The sequence below is a fragment of the Vicia villosa genome, linkage group LG7 (genome assembly GCF_029867415.1).
Source record: "Vicia villosa cultivar HV-30 ecotype Madison, WI linkage group LG7, Vvil1.0, whole genome shotgun sequence".
NCBI lineage: Eukaryota > Viridiplantae > Streptophyta > Magnoliopsida > Fabales > Fabaceae > Vicia > Vicia villosa.
The window spans coordinates 59,175,898-59,193,940 of NC_081186.1; the positions used below are offsets into that span (position 1 = coordinate 59,175,898).

Below are 18,043 nucleotides of genomic sequence, written 5' to 3' on the forward strand. Positions count from 1 at the left end.
CTTTCCTAGGTCCTTCATCTCAAACTCTTTCTTTAAACAACTCATAGCTTTTGGGAGCTCTTCAGGAGTTCCAATAATATTTATGTCATCCACATAGACAGCTATTATTGCAAATTCCTTTCCTGATCTTTTTATGAAAATACAAGGACAAATGGAGTTATTTGTATATCCTTCTCTAAGCAAATATTCACTGAGGCGATTATACCACATTCGTCCAGACTGTTTCAGCCCATAAAGAGACTTTTTCAAACTTATGGAGTATCGTTCTCGAGATTCAGAGTTGTGTGCATCTGGTACATTGAACCCTTCAGGGAGTTTCATGTAAATTTCACTATCAAGTGAACCATACAGATAAGCTGTTACAACATCCATCATGTGCAAATTAAGCCCTTCATGTGCTACTAGGCTTATTAGATATCGAAAAGTGCTTGCATCCATTACAGGTGAATATGTTTCATCAAAATCAATTCCAGGTCTTTGGGAAAATCCTTGAGCGACAAGTCGAGCTTTTTATCTCACAATTTCACCTTTTTCATTTCGTTTTCGTACGAAAACCCATCTGTATCCAACTGGCTTCACACCTTCAGGTGTTCGGACTACAGGTCCAAAAACTTGTCTTTTGTAGAGTGAGTTTAATTCTGCTTCAATTGCATCCTTCCATTTTGGCCAGTCCTCACTTTGTCTACAAATTTTGATAGACGTTGGTTCCTCATCCTCTTTGCCATTTATCTCATTTAGCGCTATATTGTATGCAAAAACATCATCAATGTCGACTTCGTTTCGGTTCCATTGTATTCCATTTTGGACATAATTTATCGAGATCTCTTTATTTTCATGAGTTTCAGGTACCTGATCAATCTCTTCTAGAGATGAAATGTCTATTATGTTTGACGATTCTTTTAGATTTCCTATATCCTCACTTGGGCCATCTTTATTCTTAGCTCCCTTTCTTGTTCGAGGATTTTTATCTTTGGAACCGATTGGTCTACCACGCTTCAGGCGTGGTTGAGACTCATTAGATTGTCCAACAGGGATATCAATTTTTATTGGAGCATTTGCAGCTGGTATATATGATTTAGTCACACCTTTTGGATCAGTGAACGCATTTGGCAATTGATTTGCTAAGTTTTGCAGGTGAATTATCTTTTGAACTTCTAGTTCACATTGTTTTGTTCGAGGATCAAGATGAGATAATGATAATTCATTCCAACTGATATCTTTTTCCAGCTTCTTATTCTCTCCCCCTAATGCTGGAAAATTTGATTCATCAAAATGACAATCAGCAAAACGAGCAGTGAATAAATCTCCTGTTGTTGGTTCAAGGTACTTTATAATAGACGGAGATTCATATCCAACATATATTCCCATCCTCCTTTGAGGACCCATCTTATTGCGATGTGGTAGAGAAATTGGAACATACACTGCACATCCAAAAATTCTTAGATGGGAAATATTAGGTTCTTTACCAAAAACTAATTGTAAAGGGGAAAAGGTGTGGTAACTCGTTGGCCTGATGCGAATTAATGTTGCAGCATGCAAAATTGCATGTCCCCAAGCAGAAACTGGGAGCTTGCATCTCATAATCAGTGGTCTTGCAATTAATTTTATTCGTTTAATAAATGATTCTGCAAGTCCATTTTGTGTATGAACATGTGCTACTGGGTGTTCAATGTCAATCCCAATAGACATACAATACTCATTAAATGCTTGAGATGAAAATTCTGCAGCATTATCAAGACGAATTTTCTTGACAGGATAATCGGGAAAATGAGCTCTTATTCGAATCAGTTGAGCTAGCAATCTCGCAAACGCCTGGTTACGAGTTGACAACAAACAAACATGTGACCATCTAGTTGATGCATCAATTAAAACCATAAAATATCTAAATGGTCCACATGATGGGTGTATTGGCCCACAAATATCACCATGTATACGCTCTAAAAAGCTGATAGATTCATTTCCAATTTTTGTTGGTGATGGCCGAATTATCAACTTCCCCTGTGAGCAAGAGCTGCATGAGAACTTATTCGATGGAATAATTTCCCTACTCATTAATTGATGACCGCATGAATTTTCAATTATTTTTCGCATCATTATATAACCGGGATGGCCCAACCGGTCATGCCAAATTAGAAATTTATCATTATTTGTAAACTTCTGGTTTACAGTTGCATGTGCTTCAGTTGTACTAATATAAGTGTAGTACAGGCCAGAGGATAAAACCGATAACTTTTCCATTACACATTTTGTGTCTGAATTGTGTTTTGTAATATACAGATGTTCAATCCCTCCATCATCTCCTGTTTCAATATGGTATCCATTTAGGCGGATATCTTTGAAACTTAATAAATTTCTATGGGACCTGGGGGAATATAATGCATTATCAATGTGCAATATTGTTCCACCACGTAACAACATATGGGCTCTTCCGGAGCCTTCAATTATTTTTGAGGTGCCAGAAATAGTACTGACATCAGTTTTTCGATTCACTAAATTAGAGAAATATCTTTTATGCTTGAGAATTGTGTGAGTTGTTGCACTGTCAGCAAGGCACATATCTTCATTACTGGAGCTAGCGTCCATATTCATTCTAAGAACAATAATAATTTTTTTTAACAATAAGTTATAAGCGCACATTAAAAACACAAATTATTTAAATAGTAAATTATGTAAACAAACAAGTAGAAAACACACTTTATTATTATTAGAAAATAAAATTCAAAACATCCATAAAACATAAAAAGAAAATTTCCACAAATTTTATTTCTTGACGCTTCCATCTCCAATAAGGTGATCAATTTTTCCATCTGGATCAGCAAAGAAGTCACCAATATCTAAATGGGTAACATCCATATTACCATAATCTGGATCATCATCTTCATTAGCAAAGTGAGTCTCGATCTTTTCCTTTTTATTTTTCAGTGATTTTTGATAAAGATCAACAAGGTGTTTTGGAGTACGACAAGTGCGACTCCAATGACCTTTTCCTCCACAACGATAGCAAATATTTTCATTTGTTTTGCTACTCTGACCCTCTTTTTCATTCTTTTCAACATTTTTCCACTTCGGGTGGAAATATGTGTTTTTATGATTCCCATTGCGACCACGATCAAAACCAAGACCATGAGCATAATTACGACCACGACCACGACCACGTGCATATGCACGACCGCGACCACGATTTTTCCTATAGTGGTCGTGCCTTGCCACATTCACTTCTGGGAATGGAGTTGTACCAGTGGGACGGGCCTCGTGATTTTTCATCAATAGTTCATTATTTTGCTCAGCCACAAGAAGACAAGATATTAGGTCAGAATATTTAATAAACCCCTTTTCTCGATACTGCTGCTGCAGGAGCACATTGGATGCATGAAAAGTGGAAAATGTTTTTTCTAGCATATCTTCATCAGTTACTTTTTCTCCACATAATAATAACTTAGAAGTTATTCTAAACATTGCAGAATTATAATCACTTACACTTTTAAAATCCTGCAAACGTAAATGCATCCATTCATATCGAGCTTTTGGTAGGATAACCGTTTTTTGATGATCATATCTATCTTTCAAATTTTTCCACAAGACATGTGGGTCAGTTACGGTAAGATACTCATTTTTAAGATCCTCGTGAAGGTGACGACGGAGGAATATCATGGCTTTTGCCTTTTGTTGATCAGATGATTTATTTCCTTCTTTAATAGTATCACCGTGACCTTCTGCGCTTAAATGAATTTGGGCGTCTAGGGCCCATGTCAAATAGTTCTTTCCCGAAATATCAAGAGCCCCAAAATCCAATTTTGTAAGATTTGACATACTTAGTAGTTCTATCATAAAAATAAAATAAATAAAAATATTATAATGAGATAATTATCATAAAGGAAATATTAAATATTAATATTTAAAATAATACTTTTGTAAATTCTAATATTTAGAAATAACACAATAGTAAACTAGATTGTCACATTAGTCTTAAAATTATTTGTTTTTTTTTTATAAAAAAAATATATCAATTTAGTGACATAATACATCTTACATATACAAAATAAATAAATAGATAAATAAATAAAAATAAAGCATTATGAGTTCTTCATGAACTATACAATGTTATTTCGCTATCCTTCAGGGATGCTCTGCTTTTGTTACAAACAATGATCTAAAAATTATAACCATCCTTCTGGGATGCGTTAAAATTAAAACCATATATCCTTCTGGGATGCAAAAAGTTATTTCTTCTTTCTCTAATTCAATTCCATCGAATAAACAAAAATAATTCTTTCATGCTTTAAGCCAAATCCACCTTTTAATCCTTTGACACAATTAAATTTATTTGTGCACTATCCATCAAAATTGGAATCATTGTAAAACCACATGTGTTATCCACAACCTCAACAACATCAACCCATCTTACAAAAAGTTGAGTTGCTACCTAAGATTTTTTTTTTATAATATTCTTAAACATACATCAATTCTATGACAAATAAAATTACAATAAAATTACATAATCTTAACCATAAAATTACAATAAAATTATCGAACAATAAAATTACAAAATGTTAAATGTCCTAATATGATTATAAAATTACTGAATATCATAAAAAAATAATCTCCTCCAAATCATACCTGAGAGCGTCGTGCTGATAACGTATTATAAACTAAATGGAACTATATAGAGATCAAAAGATAGGAAGAGAAGAGAACAAGCAACATTGTATTATATTCTTCTCAAAGGTGAACTTTACATTGTAACATGAGTCTTATTTATAGGACCCAAGGAAGGTAGAAAATTAAGTACATTAAAGTGGAATAGGAAGATGAAGAATAAGAAGAGGGATGAACATCCACTAGTATAAATGTTTATAACAATCTATGCATAGTTTATTATTTTAAAGGAGATACTAAATTTTTTAATAGTTTCTTCTCTCTATATAAATACTTTTTATCACCTGTATAATTATTTTAAAAGTAGTTTGTTATTTAAAAAAAAACATATTTTTAAAATAAAAACAACATTGTTTTACCAAAATAGTTTTAGATCAAAATATATATTTTGATTTTTGATATATTATCTTAAAAAAATTTGTATGTTAAATTAAAAATAATTTCAAAAAATATATTGTCTTAAAAGTAATTAAAAGTCAAGGAGAAAGTACATAATATTTACTTTTATTTTATTTGATTGTACAAATAATATAATAACCCGTGCGTTTGCACGGATTTTGGTATGATTACATGTGCACTCACACGATACTGGTGTGTTATCTGTATGTTTGCACGAGTGTTAGTGGAATATCCGTCTGTTCGCACGAGATCTGGTGGTATGCTGTAATATCACCATTTTTCATGGTCATTGAAAAAAAATTAATTGAACGCAAAATATTCGATATTTTGATCAGTAATTTCATGTTCCAATTAATATTCAATATTTTTTATCAGTAATTTAATATTCCCGTTAATATTCAATATTTTGGTTAATAACTTCATGTTCCTCTTAATAATCAATATTTTGGTCAATAACTTCATGTTCCCTTTAATATTCAATATTTTGATCAGTAATTTCATTTCCGGTTAATATTCAATTTTTTTATTAATAATTTCATGTTCCCGTTAATATTCAATATTTTCATCATTAACTCCATGTTTTCGTTAATATTCAATATTTTTATCAATAACTTCATGTTCCCATTAATATTCTATACTTCTATCAATAACTTTATGTTTCAGTCAATATTTCATATTTTTATCTGTAACTTCATGTTCTCGTTAATATTCAATATTTTTATCTATAACATCATGTTCCCTAATTTCATATTTTCGTTATTATTAAAAAATTATAATTACAAATTAATAATCTTATATTTACAAATTTAATATTTGAAAGTGTCCGAATCCAATTAAAGTTAAATTATTATTTCTTTTTGTAAATATAAGATTATTAATTTGCAATTATAATTTTTTAATAATAACGAAAATAACGAAAATACTAAGAAGAGTAGATACGATTGGGCTTGGACAAATATTGTTAGACAATATAATTATATTTGTCTTTAAAGATAATTTATATATGTTGTTATATAATAATTCAGGTTGATAAGTCTCTAAGTCTCCAAAGCTTGCCATAAATATATCATATCAATGTATGTGTCTTACCCGTGCGCTCGCACGGGTACCCGTCGTTTCCGCGCATTGTGATTGAGGAAAATAAAAAGATGATAGGGAAAATGTTATTTTGTTCAATATAATTATTATAGAAGTAAATGTCCTAAAAACAAATGTGTAAAATATAGAAATTTCTTTTAAATAAGTTGGTCAAAGTTTGTGATATATTGATTAATAAATATTATTTAACCCTTAATATTCAATATTTCGATCAGTAACTTCATGTTTCCGTTAATATTTAATATTTTGATTAGTAACTCATGTTCTCGTTAATATTGAATATTTTATTCAGTAACTTCATGTTTCCGTTAATAGTCAATATTCGTAATTTCATGTTCCCGCTAATACTCATTATTTTGATCAGTAGCTTCGCATTCCTGTTAATATTCCAAATTTGTTCCCGTTAATATTTAATATTTTGATCATTAATTTCATGTTCCGTTAATATTCATTATTAAATCAGTAAGTCCATGTTACCGTTAATATTAATTATTTTGATCAATAACTTCGTGTTCCCGTTAATATTTCAAATTTGTTCTTGTTAATATTCAAAAAAATTGTAAGGAAAGGGTATTAGTAAAAGATTAAATATGGGTTAAAATTGAAAAAGTTATAAAAATACTAATATTAAAAAAATTGAATATTGAAAATAAAAAGTAATAAAAAAATTAAAGTTTATATGTTATTTTATTAATATGCAATAAAAATTGGTAAGATCAATTATATGACTTAAATTATTAATGTTTTATCAATAGTAGAACAAAATGTGACCTGCATAAAGAACAAACAACACAATATCGATTGTCCAATGCAATAAACTTATTCACATTTACTTTCAACTTACTAACATTGGTTTCCGTTAATATTGAATATTTTAATTAATAACTCCATGTTCCCGTTAATATTCAATAGTTTGATCTAGGCCGGCCCAACTCGTTTTGAGGCCTAAAGCAAATTTTAAACTGAGGCCTTTAAAATATATTGTAAAATATTAATTTTGTGGTTGCTAAAAGTTGAACTCAATACCAAAAGAAAAAGAGGCCTATATTTTAACAACTCAACAATAATAATATATGTAACTCAAGTGTCATTATATATTTTTATAACTAAATGAAAAAATTTGAGGCCTTTTTTCAGCCTAAATTTTTGAGGCCTAAAGCCCTAGCTTAGGTAGCTTGGCCCTTGGGCCGGCCCTGGTTTGATCAATAACTTCTTGTTTCGGTTAATATACAATATTTTGATCACTAACTTCATGTTTTCATTAATATTCCATATTTCGATCAGTAACTTCATGTTAATGTTAATATCCAATATTTTGATCAGTAATTCATGTTCTCATTAATATCAAATATTTTATTCGGTAACTTCATGTTCGCGTTAATATTCAATGTTTTGACCAGTAACTTCATGTTATCGCTAATATTTATTATTTTGATCACTAATTGCATATTCATGTTAATATTCTAAATTTGTTCTCGTTAATATTCAATATTTTGATCAGTGACTTCATGTTCCTGTTAATATTTATTATTTTCATCAGTAACTCCTTGTTCCCGTTAATATTCATTATTTTGATAAATAACTTCGTGTTCTTGTTAATATTCCAAATTTGTTCTCGTTAATGTTCAAAAAATTTATTAGTAACTTAATGTTTATTCAAAAAAATCATCAGTAACTTCGTGTTCCCGTTAATATTCAAATTTAGTTAACAATTAGAATAATATATTCATTGTTATTATCTTTAAAATGCAACAAATATTTTTTCTATTATATTACTATTATTATTATAGTTTTTTTATCATAAAATATTTTATTAATACTTTTTGTTATTTTATAACTAAAATATAATTATTTATTGTCATACTACTAATATGGCTCTATATTTATTCCAAAAAATATTTTCGATTACTATATTTTCTTGTATTAAAAAAATAAAATATTTTTATATAAATTATAATCTTTATGCCTCTTAATATAGTTATATTTATTTGATAAATATTTGCTACAAATATATATATACGGTTGTTTTAAAAATAATAAAAAATTAATTAATTAATATAATTTTGTATTAATTAAAATGATTAATATAATTATATAATAATAAAAAATTTAATATAACTATATAATAGTCACAATCCTTAATACAACTATTTATTATTATTATTATTATTATTATTATTATTATTATAAATTTATATTAATCATTTTAAATAATACAAAATTATATTAATCAATTAATTTTTTATTATTTTTAAAACAACCATATATATATATATATATATATATATATATATATATATATATATATATATATATATATATATATATATTTGTAGCAAATATTTATCAAATAAATATAACTATATTCACGGTTTAAAGTAATATGGGTGTTAGGTCTAGAAAAGAGTGGAGGAGATTTAAATTAATAAATATTTATGACTATTAATATAACATGAAGTATATTAAAGAATATTTGTGACTCTTAATATAACATAAAGAATATTAAAATACATAAACAAAAATTTAAATTAATATTTATGATGATTAATTTAATTGATTGTAACTGATTTATATTTATTTTATTTTATGATTTAAGATTAATTTTCGATCTAATAAATTTTGATTACCAATTAACTAACTTTAATAGAGTTTTTTAACATAAAATAATTTTATTGCTAGTGTTTTGTATTATTGCCTGTAAAAATATTTTTTGAATTACTAAATAACTCTATTAATAGTTAAATAATATATACTCGTGGTTATTATCTTTAAAATGAAACAAATATTTTTTCTATTATATTATTATTATTATATATTTTTTATCATAAAATATTTTATCAATGTTTTTTGTTAATATAATTTTTTATTATTATTGTAAGTAATTAACACCTTCGATAAAATTAATAATATGACTCTATATTTATTGAAAAAATATTTTCTACTACTATATCTTCTTGTACTAAAAAAATAAAAAATGATATATTTTTATATAAATTGTACTCCCTCCATCCCGTAATATATGTCATAGTTGGTCATTTCACACAGATTAAGAAAATATGATAAATGAAAGAGAGGGAATAGTGTTTTTACAAAACTATCCCTATTTATTATTGGTGTATTTGAATGATCATAAATGTAAAGTGAGAGAATAATAAATTAAGAGTATTAATTAGAGGGCATAATTGGAACATAAAAATTAAAATTGCATTGGAAACTTAAGGCGACACTTATTTTGGGACAAATAATTTTATCAAATGCGACACTTATTTTGGGACGGGGGGAGTAATTTTTATTATAATTATATACTAATAAAAAATTAATATAACTACATAATAGTCACAATCCTTAATATAACTATATATTTATATTAATAATTTTAATTAATACGGAATTATATTAATTTTTTATTTTTATTTTTTTAATACAACCATATATGTTAGCAGCAAATATGGTTGTATTAATATTTTCGCGCATTGTGATTGAGAAAATTGAAAAAGTTATAAAAATAGTAATATTTTATTTGACAAATTATAATGAAGGAGAAGTTTTAAAATCGCAATTTCACAAATTATAATGAAGAAATATTCAATTAAATTATATAATTCAATTAGTGATAACTATTTAATATAATTGATTAAACTACACGCTATTAGCCCAATCTCAAACTATCAGCTAAGGAGAATCGATTATTTTTGGCTAGCTAAGGAGAAAAAATTAATTATTTTGGCTCAATTATAACTACAAACTATCAGTCAAATCTCAAACTATCATCTCTCTTGTAGGCCAATGAGAAACCACTACAAACTCCATTCATAATAATGATTCATTCAAAATACACAATTAATAAAAAAATACTTTGACCAGTTACTTTCTGTTCTTGTTAATATGCATTATTTTGATAAGTAACTTTGTATTCCCGTTAATATTTCAAATTTTTTCTCGTTAATTTTCAATATTTTGATCAGTAACTTCATGTTCTTGTTAAAATTCATTATTTTAATCAGTAACTCCTTGTTCCCGTTAATATTCATTTATTTGATCAATAAGTTCGTGTTCCCGTTAATATTCCAAATTCGTTTCCGTTAATATTCAAAAAAATTATGAGTAACTTAATGTTTTTGTTAATATTCAAAAATTTATCAGTAACTTCGTGTTCCTGTTAATATTCAATATTTTGTCAATAACTACGTGTTCCCGTCAACATTTATTATTTTGATCAGTAACTTCGTGTTCCCGTTAATATTCAAAATTTGTTCCCGTTAATTTTTAAAATTTGGATCAGTAACTTAATGTTTTCGATAATATTCAAAATTTAGATCATTAACTTTGTGCTCCCGTTAATATTTAATATTTTAATCAATAACTTCGTGCTCCCATTAATATTCAATATTTTGATCAGTAACTTCGTGTTCCCAATAATATTCAATATTTTGATCAATAAACTTCAATTCCTGTTAATATTCAATATTTTGACCAGTAATTTCATGTTCCCCTTAATATTTAGTATTTTGATCAGTAACTTCGTGTTCTCGTTATATTCAATATTTTGATCACTAACTTCGTGTTTCTGTTAATATTCCAAATATTTTCCTGTTAATATTCAATAGTTTGATTAATAACGTCATGTTTCCGTTATTATTCAATATTTTTAGCAGTAACTCCATGTTCCCATTAATATTTTATACTTTGCTCTGTAATTTAATACTCACGTTAATATTCAATATTTTGATTACTAACTTCATGTTTTCGTTAATATTCAATATTTTGATTAATAACTTCATGTTCCAGTTAATATTCAATATAGTTTGATCAATAAATTTCTTTTTCCGTTAATATTCAATAGTTTGATCAATAACTTCGTGTTCTCATTAATATTCAATATTTTGATCAGTAACTTTATGCTCTCGTTAACATGTCATTTTTTATCAGTAACTTCATGTTTCCGTTAATATTCAATACATTTAATATTTTGACCAATAATTTAATATTGCCTTTAATATTCAATATTTTGATTAGTAACTTCATGTACACATTAATATTAAATAAATTTCTATTAATATTTAATATTTTGATTAATAACAATATTTTATAATAACAAAAATCTTAAATTGACAAATTATAATGAAGAAATATTTTATCAAATTATATAATACAATTAATAATAAATATTTAATATAATTGATTAAACTCAATTTACAAATCAATTATATTATTCCATATAAAAATATTTGAATCAATAGTTAATTATTCCTATATATAAATATTTTTGTTTTGGAATTCTTTATAAAACTATTTAAATCAATTGTAAACGTATTCTCGTTATTATTCAACATTTAATTAAATGTGTTAATATCAGTACCATATGTGTGTACCATATAATTATCCGTGTATATCTGTAATATGTTATTTTGTATTTGGATAGAATTGATCAATTAAAGTTTTAATGGTAATATTTAAATTATATTATATTATATATAGATAAATATATATTGATTATTGATGAACTTGTCCAGTTTAAATTTTAAATTTTATAAATGAAAAAAAAATTGTATGATTAATAAAAAATATCATACAATTTTGATATTATTTATTCATATATTACTTATGTTTCATTCTATTACTATTTATTCATACATTACTTATGTTTCATTCTATTCTTATTTATTCATACAGTACTAATGTTTCATTTGATTACTTATGCTTATTAACGCCCATAGTTATCTTTAAATATGTTTTTTTTTAAAAATAGTCAATAGATCTAATATATTTATTTTATTTAATAATTTCTAAAAAATTTCATTAATATATATTGTACTTTTGTAAGATATAAAAGTACAATATTTTTTCAAATCTAATAATATAAAAATACATATTGTAAGTACTAAAAGAATAAGAAATCAAAAGTCAAAATCACATGCATTACTAAAGGTAATTATGATACTTAAATTTTTTTATAGGTAAATGATTTACGTCTTTTCATTCTAAACTCTTTATTTACCTTAAAAAAATGTACTATTTTTTTCTTTATTCTTTGATTCTATTTTCTTATATATTTCAAAATTATGTATATATTTTTAATTTTTAATATTTTATTATATTCTATATTTATTTATTTTTTGTTTTGTTCGACCTTACAATAAATAAATATCAATAATATTTTATAAAGTTAACTTTATAAATTATATATATATATATATATATATATATATATATATATATATATATATATATATATATATATATATATATATATATATATATATATATATTGATAAACTTAATTTTTTAATTTGAACTAACTAAAATATTCTTTAGTTCTATGAATTAATATACAATATTATGTTATTTATATATTATAATATCTATCATTTTTATAATTACTATGATTTAATATAAATATCACTCAAACATAAAATCAATTATTCAATGAAATTTATTTATTAAAATTTGCAATAATATATCAATTATTTCTATATCAAGAAAATAGGTGTGCTGCTTTATTAATTCAACAATGAAATATAATTTGAATATTATTAAATAAAAAATTATAGACTATTTTAAATGAAAATTAACTTTCATTTAAAAGTAAACGGTAGATAAAAAGAAAAAAAATTAGATTATCTAACTACCTAAATAGAAAACATAAGGATGATTATTTGTTAACAAAATTGTAAAGTAACACTAATTTTTAAAATTTATTTTAAAACTTCAAATATAAAAATCTCAGTTTAATAAAACTTTATAGTCATAAAAGTAAAATAAGAGATATTAAAGAACAAAAATAAGACACAAAAATAATATCATTTATAAAAATATTTGAAATAGTGATATCTTATTTTCCCATATGTTAACATCATTTATAAGTAATATGTAACAATAGTTATTTTTAAAATAAGTATTGAGAATATGCATTGATAATTGATAATTGTGAAAAATAAAAATTAATTTCATGTATTATTATCTTAAAAAAGATTGTATCTTAAATAGAAACCATAAATATTACAATTTAAAATTATAAAGATTTATCACTTAAAGTCAAATAATCAATGAGAAATTTAAAATGTAGTGCAATTAAAATCAAATAATATATAAGTTATTCTTATACTTAATCACAAAATATTTATACAAAATAGCTCCTGTTATGAAGAAGAATGATTCGTATATCCTTGTAGTTATTTTGGTTGGTTTGGTATATTGGAAATTATGTTGAATATGTCGATTTGCAGGTGAAGTTGAATTGTGTTGAATTGTCCCGGTTTATGGACATATTAAGTTGCAGGTTTTGTGACCAATGTTGTTAAGTTGTTTTGCAATTGATGCATTTTTGTTGTTGTTGTTGTATGACATTCACATCAAGTCTCATACATCGCATTATCAAGTTGGAGCTGATGCTCGATAAGTTGGCCTGGATTGGAAAATTAAGTTGAAGACTTATGCCTTGTTGATGCCTCTATTAATTGGAAAATTTTAAGTTGGGAAATCTGCTCCGATGGTACCACATGCATGTGCATCGTTTGAGTCGCATTGTTGAGTTGCATATTAAAGTTGTTGTGTTGTTGAAATTGTGTTGATTGAAGTTATTTGATATTTGTTGTGCGGTAGTGATATTTATATTATCCGAACTAATATACTATTTATTATACACTTGTTTATATAGTTCGATATCTCACCCCTTCTGTTTGAATGTTACCCCTATGTTGGTAACATGCAGGTAATCAAGAAGGATAGCGATTACTTTCGTTAGTGAGTCGGTGTTGTCACTCTGATACGTAGCATTCGGGGGGACGAACGCTTGTTTTACTTATTGTTAAATTTGTTACTGCTAATGAATTTCTAAGTTGTTTTCCTTTAAGATTTGTGTTTCTTTGAAGTAGTGTTTATGTTGAAATAAGATGCTATGTTATTCAAAGTTTAAAGTTGTGATTCCACTGCGTGGTTAATAAAAGTTGGTTTGTATTGAAGAGACTAAACAGGTTAAATACGAGTTTAATTATTTAAAAGTGTTAAGTATCCATATTAAAAGCGTGTATGTCGTTGCTATTAAGTTGCGAATGTGATATTCCATATGTTGAACAAAATTTTTATACTCTGATTTTTATATTAATTACCGGGTAGAAATGGGGTGTTACATAGCTATTGAGTTAAATATTCATATGAAGCTATGCATAGTGTGCGAACTAATAAAAACTGTTACACATAATTCGTTTCTTAATTAGTTTAAATGATAATTTTGTTGTTGTTAAGTTTCAGATCCTTTGAATGGATCATGTACTTCCAATTAACAAGAAATTCTCCTTGATCATTCAACATGAAAGACAAAACCAATTCCATCCTCTTATTGATAAATCTTAGACATTGATAAATGTTGTTGACTCTAAACGTTTTGGATCTATATCCAACTCAACTCCTGCTAAACATGGTATTCGTGTCTGCACTTTTTATGGAAAAACAAATCATATTGTAGATATTTGTTTCAAAAAGCATGGTGTTCTTCCTCATGTGAAAAGAACCTTTCCAACAAAGGCCAATAATTCTACTTCTGATGGGGGTGATATTGGATCTACATCGGTTGTCAATGATCACTACCAGAAAATCATCCCCCAGTGACATGATTTTGTGATGTGATAAACATTGTGACGACAAGTTTCCAACATGTTTTTATGAAGACAAACTCAAAACTACCTTATCAAAGATGGAGGAAAATATCTATGAATATTTGACTTGGTTCACAAGACTTTGTTCATCATCTTAGGTATATGAATTCCATATCACATATATTTCTTATTGCTCAAAATATTTTTATCATGTATTGGAAAATATATTTACTTTTCATGTTTGAACCATATTAAATCACTTTCAAATATAATTTATTGACTTGGATAAATAATAGATGTTGCATATGGTTGGTTCAAATACTTAGACAAAATTTTCAATTTTCAAACATTCTGTTTTTGGATAATTGTGGCAGTTTAACCTGTCGTAACAACACTAAAAACCACCACAATTTGTACCGGCCTGAAGCAGTATTTTAATTTTGAAATTTGAAAAATGTTTTGTACTTGTTAAGTCAAGTATTTGTTTAACCAACTTAACAAGTCCTGTACAGAATTCAAAATTATGTCTTTTTCATGAACCACTGTCATTCTAAACTATTGCAAACATTCATGAAAATGTCTCAAACTTTTGCATTAATTCATAGAGGTTTCTTAGGATGTATTTAAAACAAAAAAACATTCGTTTTCACCTCTTTCAATCAAAATTATATGAAACTCTCTACATAATTTTCATTACAAATTTCCATGTTAAGATGTTTTTTGAGAAAATTTCCATATCACTATAAAAGCATCATTGAGAACTTAGAGAGTTTATGATATTGATATTTCATATTTGAAAGAGAAGAAGGTTTTGGTCATTTGATTAAGTCTTGTCCATTATATAAATTTTTTCTTATACAAATTATTGTTGTGTTACAAACTCCTAAGTATCAAAGATTGTTTGATATTAGATATGTTTCCTTGTTATCCATGATTGTCGGAAATAAGAGTGGAAAAGAAAGGATTTTTTTTCTTTTTCTACTTGTTTGGTTTGTATACCTTGTTCTCTAGGATTGTTGGAAGCAAGAGAGTTGAGTTTGATAGGACTGTTCTCATTTCAACTTGGTTGATCACAAGAGGATTGTTCTTGGTGATTGTGTTAGTCTTGTACAAGTCCTAACAATAGTAAAATATATTTCGTGTTGAAAAGCGTCTGGATTACTCTCGGATTGTGAGGGGAACCAAGATACATCCTTGTGTTCGTTATCTTTTCCTGCACTTTATCGTTTTCATAAACACCTTCAAACCAGAAAAATAAAGTAACATACCACTAAAATAAAAAATTAACCGTATCACCTATTTCACCCCCCCTCTTAGGCATAATATGAACTTACAATTGACATCATAACAGGTTATAGATAACTGGTTCCTAAAAGATCCAGAATGGATTCCACAAATACAAATTCGATTTTCAAGGATGGTGGTAGTAATAACAAGCCCCCATTGTTTTGTGGAAAATATGCATGAAAGGACATCTAGAATATCAAGGAAAAAAAGTTTGGAAAGCAGTTGTAGACGGTTATTTCATTCCTACCACTATTGTTGATGGTGTTGGCACCCCTAAGCCCTAAAGTGCATGGAATGAAGTTGATGAGAAAAAAGTTCTCTATGACATGAGAGCAATAAATATTCTTCAATGTGATCTTAGCATGGGAGAATTATTTTGTGTTTCAACATGCATGAAGGAAAAAGAAATATGGGATACATTGGTAGAAACTCATGAAGGAACCGTTGAAGTTAAAAGATCTAGATTGAACACATTGAATCATGAGTACGAACTATTCAGAATGCAGCCCAAAGAACCAATCCTTGACTTGCAGAAAATATTTGTGCATTTGACAAATCACTTGAAAGCCCTTGGTAAAACTCTTACTAACGATGAACTTAATCTTAAACTGCTTATATCTTTATCCAGGGAATGGCAACCAAAAGTGACAACAATATCTGAAAAGAAAAGTCTATCCAAAATAACTTACGCAATATTATTTGGAAAACTTCAAAAATATGAGACGGAACTTAGAAGACTAGAAAAGAATGAAATTCAAGTAAAAGATTTAAAAGATATTGCCTTAAAGACGAGAGTCAAATATCATGATAGAAATCAAGATGATGAATCCACTAGTGATGAAGTTAATGATCTTATCAAGAAGTTTGAAAGGTTTCTAAGAAAATAAAGAAAAAAGGACACCATTAAAAGGGAAGCACCAATAAGGAAGGTTACATGCTTTGAATGTGGAGAAAAAGGACATGTTAAAAGTGAATGCCCTACACGTGAAAAGAAGAATAAATACTTCAAAAGCAAGAATGATAAAAGGTTAAAGAAAGTTAATGTAGCATGGGATGACAATGACATAAGTTCATCTTCATATGAAGAACATGCAAACAAGACATTGATAGAAACACATCATTCCTATGATGAAAAAGTAGAAGAGGTTAGTAATAAAATATCTTCTTATGATAATGATGCACTTGGTCCTATTGATGAATTACTTAATAAATGTAAAATTCTATATAAAATAGTGTCAACACAAAAGAAACAAATTTTATCTCTTGAAGAAAATATAGACACCACGGAAAAATATTTTGAAGTTGGGAAAAAAAAAATCTTGAAAAAGAAAAACAAAATTTTACGTGCAAAAATTGTGATTCACTTTCTTTTCAAACTGTCCAATTGAAAAGAGTTCTTGAAAGATATGAAAAAGGGAAAATTGGATTGGACACTATCCTTAATCAACAAAGATACTCCAATGATAATAGTGGACTTGGTTATTTCAAATTTGATAAACCAAGTACTGCTAAAACTATCTTTGTTAAGGCTAGTGACCAATCCAACAAAGAGAAAGTGAATAAAGCACAAAAGATTCATCATCATTCTTAGAAGAGATTTCCTAAAAAGAAATCTTGTGTTTCTAGATATAAAAGTAATTTTGTTCCTACATGTTTTTATTGTTGTATAGTTGGTCACACACCTAATGCTTGCTATGAAAGGAGGGTTAATGTTGCAAGTGAGCATTATGTGTGGTCAAGAAAGTTACTAACTATGAAGGACCCAAAGCACATTGGGTACCGAACAAAACTTAATTTGTTTTGTAGGCTTGCTTGAAGACCACTTCAAATATTTGGTATCTTGATAGTGGTTGTTCTAAGCATATGAAGGGAGGCATAAACTGATTTTCATCTCTAGTTCTAAAGTCCAAGGGTTATGTCACATATAGGGAAAATCATAAAGGAAAAATTCTTGGCATAGGCAAAGTTGTAGAACCACCTTTCACATCCATTGAAGATGTACTTTATGT

At 27.0% G+C, this 18,043-nt stretch overlaps 1 protein-coding gene across 1 annotated transcript; it reads right to left on the bottom strand.

Annotated features, from left to right (window-relative positions):
• Window positions 1-2,760: 2,760 nt before the first annotated feature.
• Window positions 2,761-3,810, bottom strand: LOC131619150 (uncharacterized). Its single transcript, XM_058890280.1, has one exon. It carries the CDS (start codon window positions 3,808-3,810, stop codon window positions 2,761-2,763), a length of 1,050 nt encoding a protein of 349 aa, XP_058746263.1.
• Window positions 3,811-18,043: the final 14,233 nt, after the last annotated feature.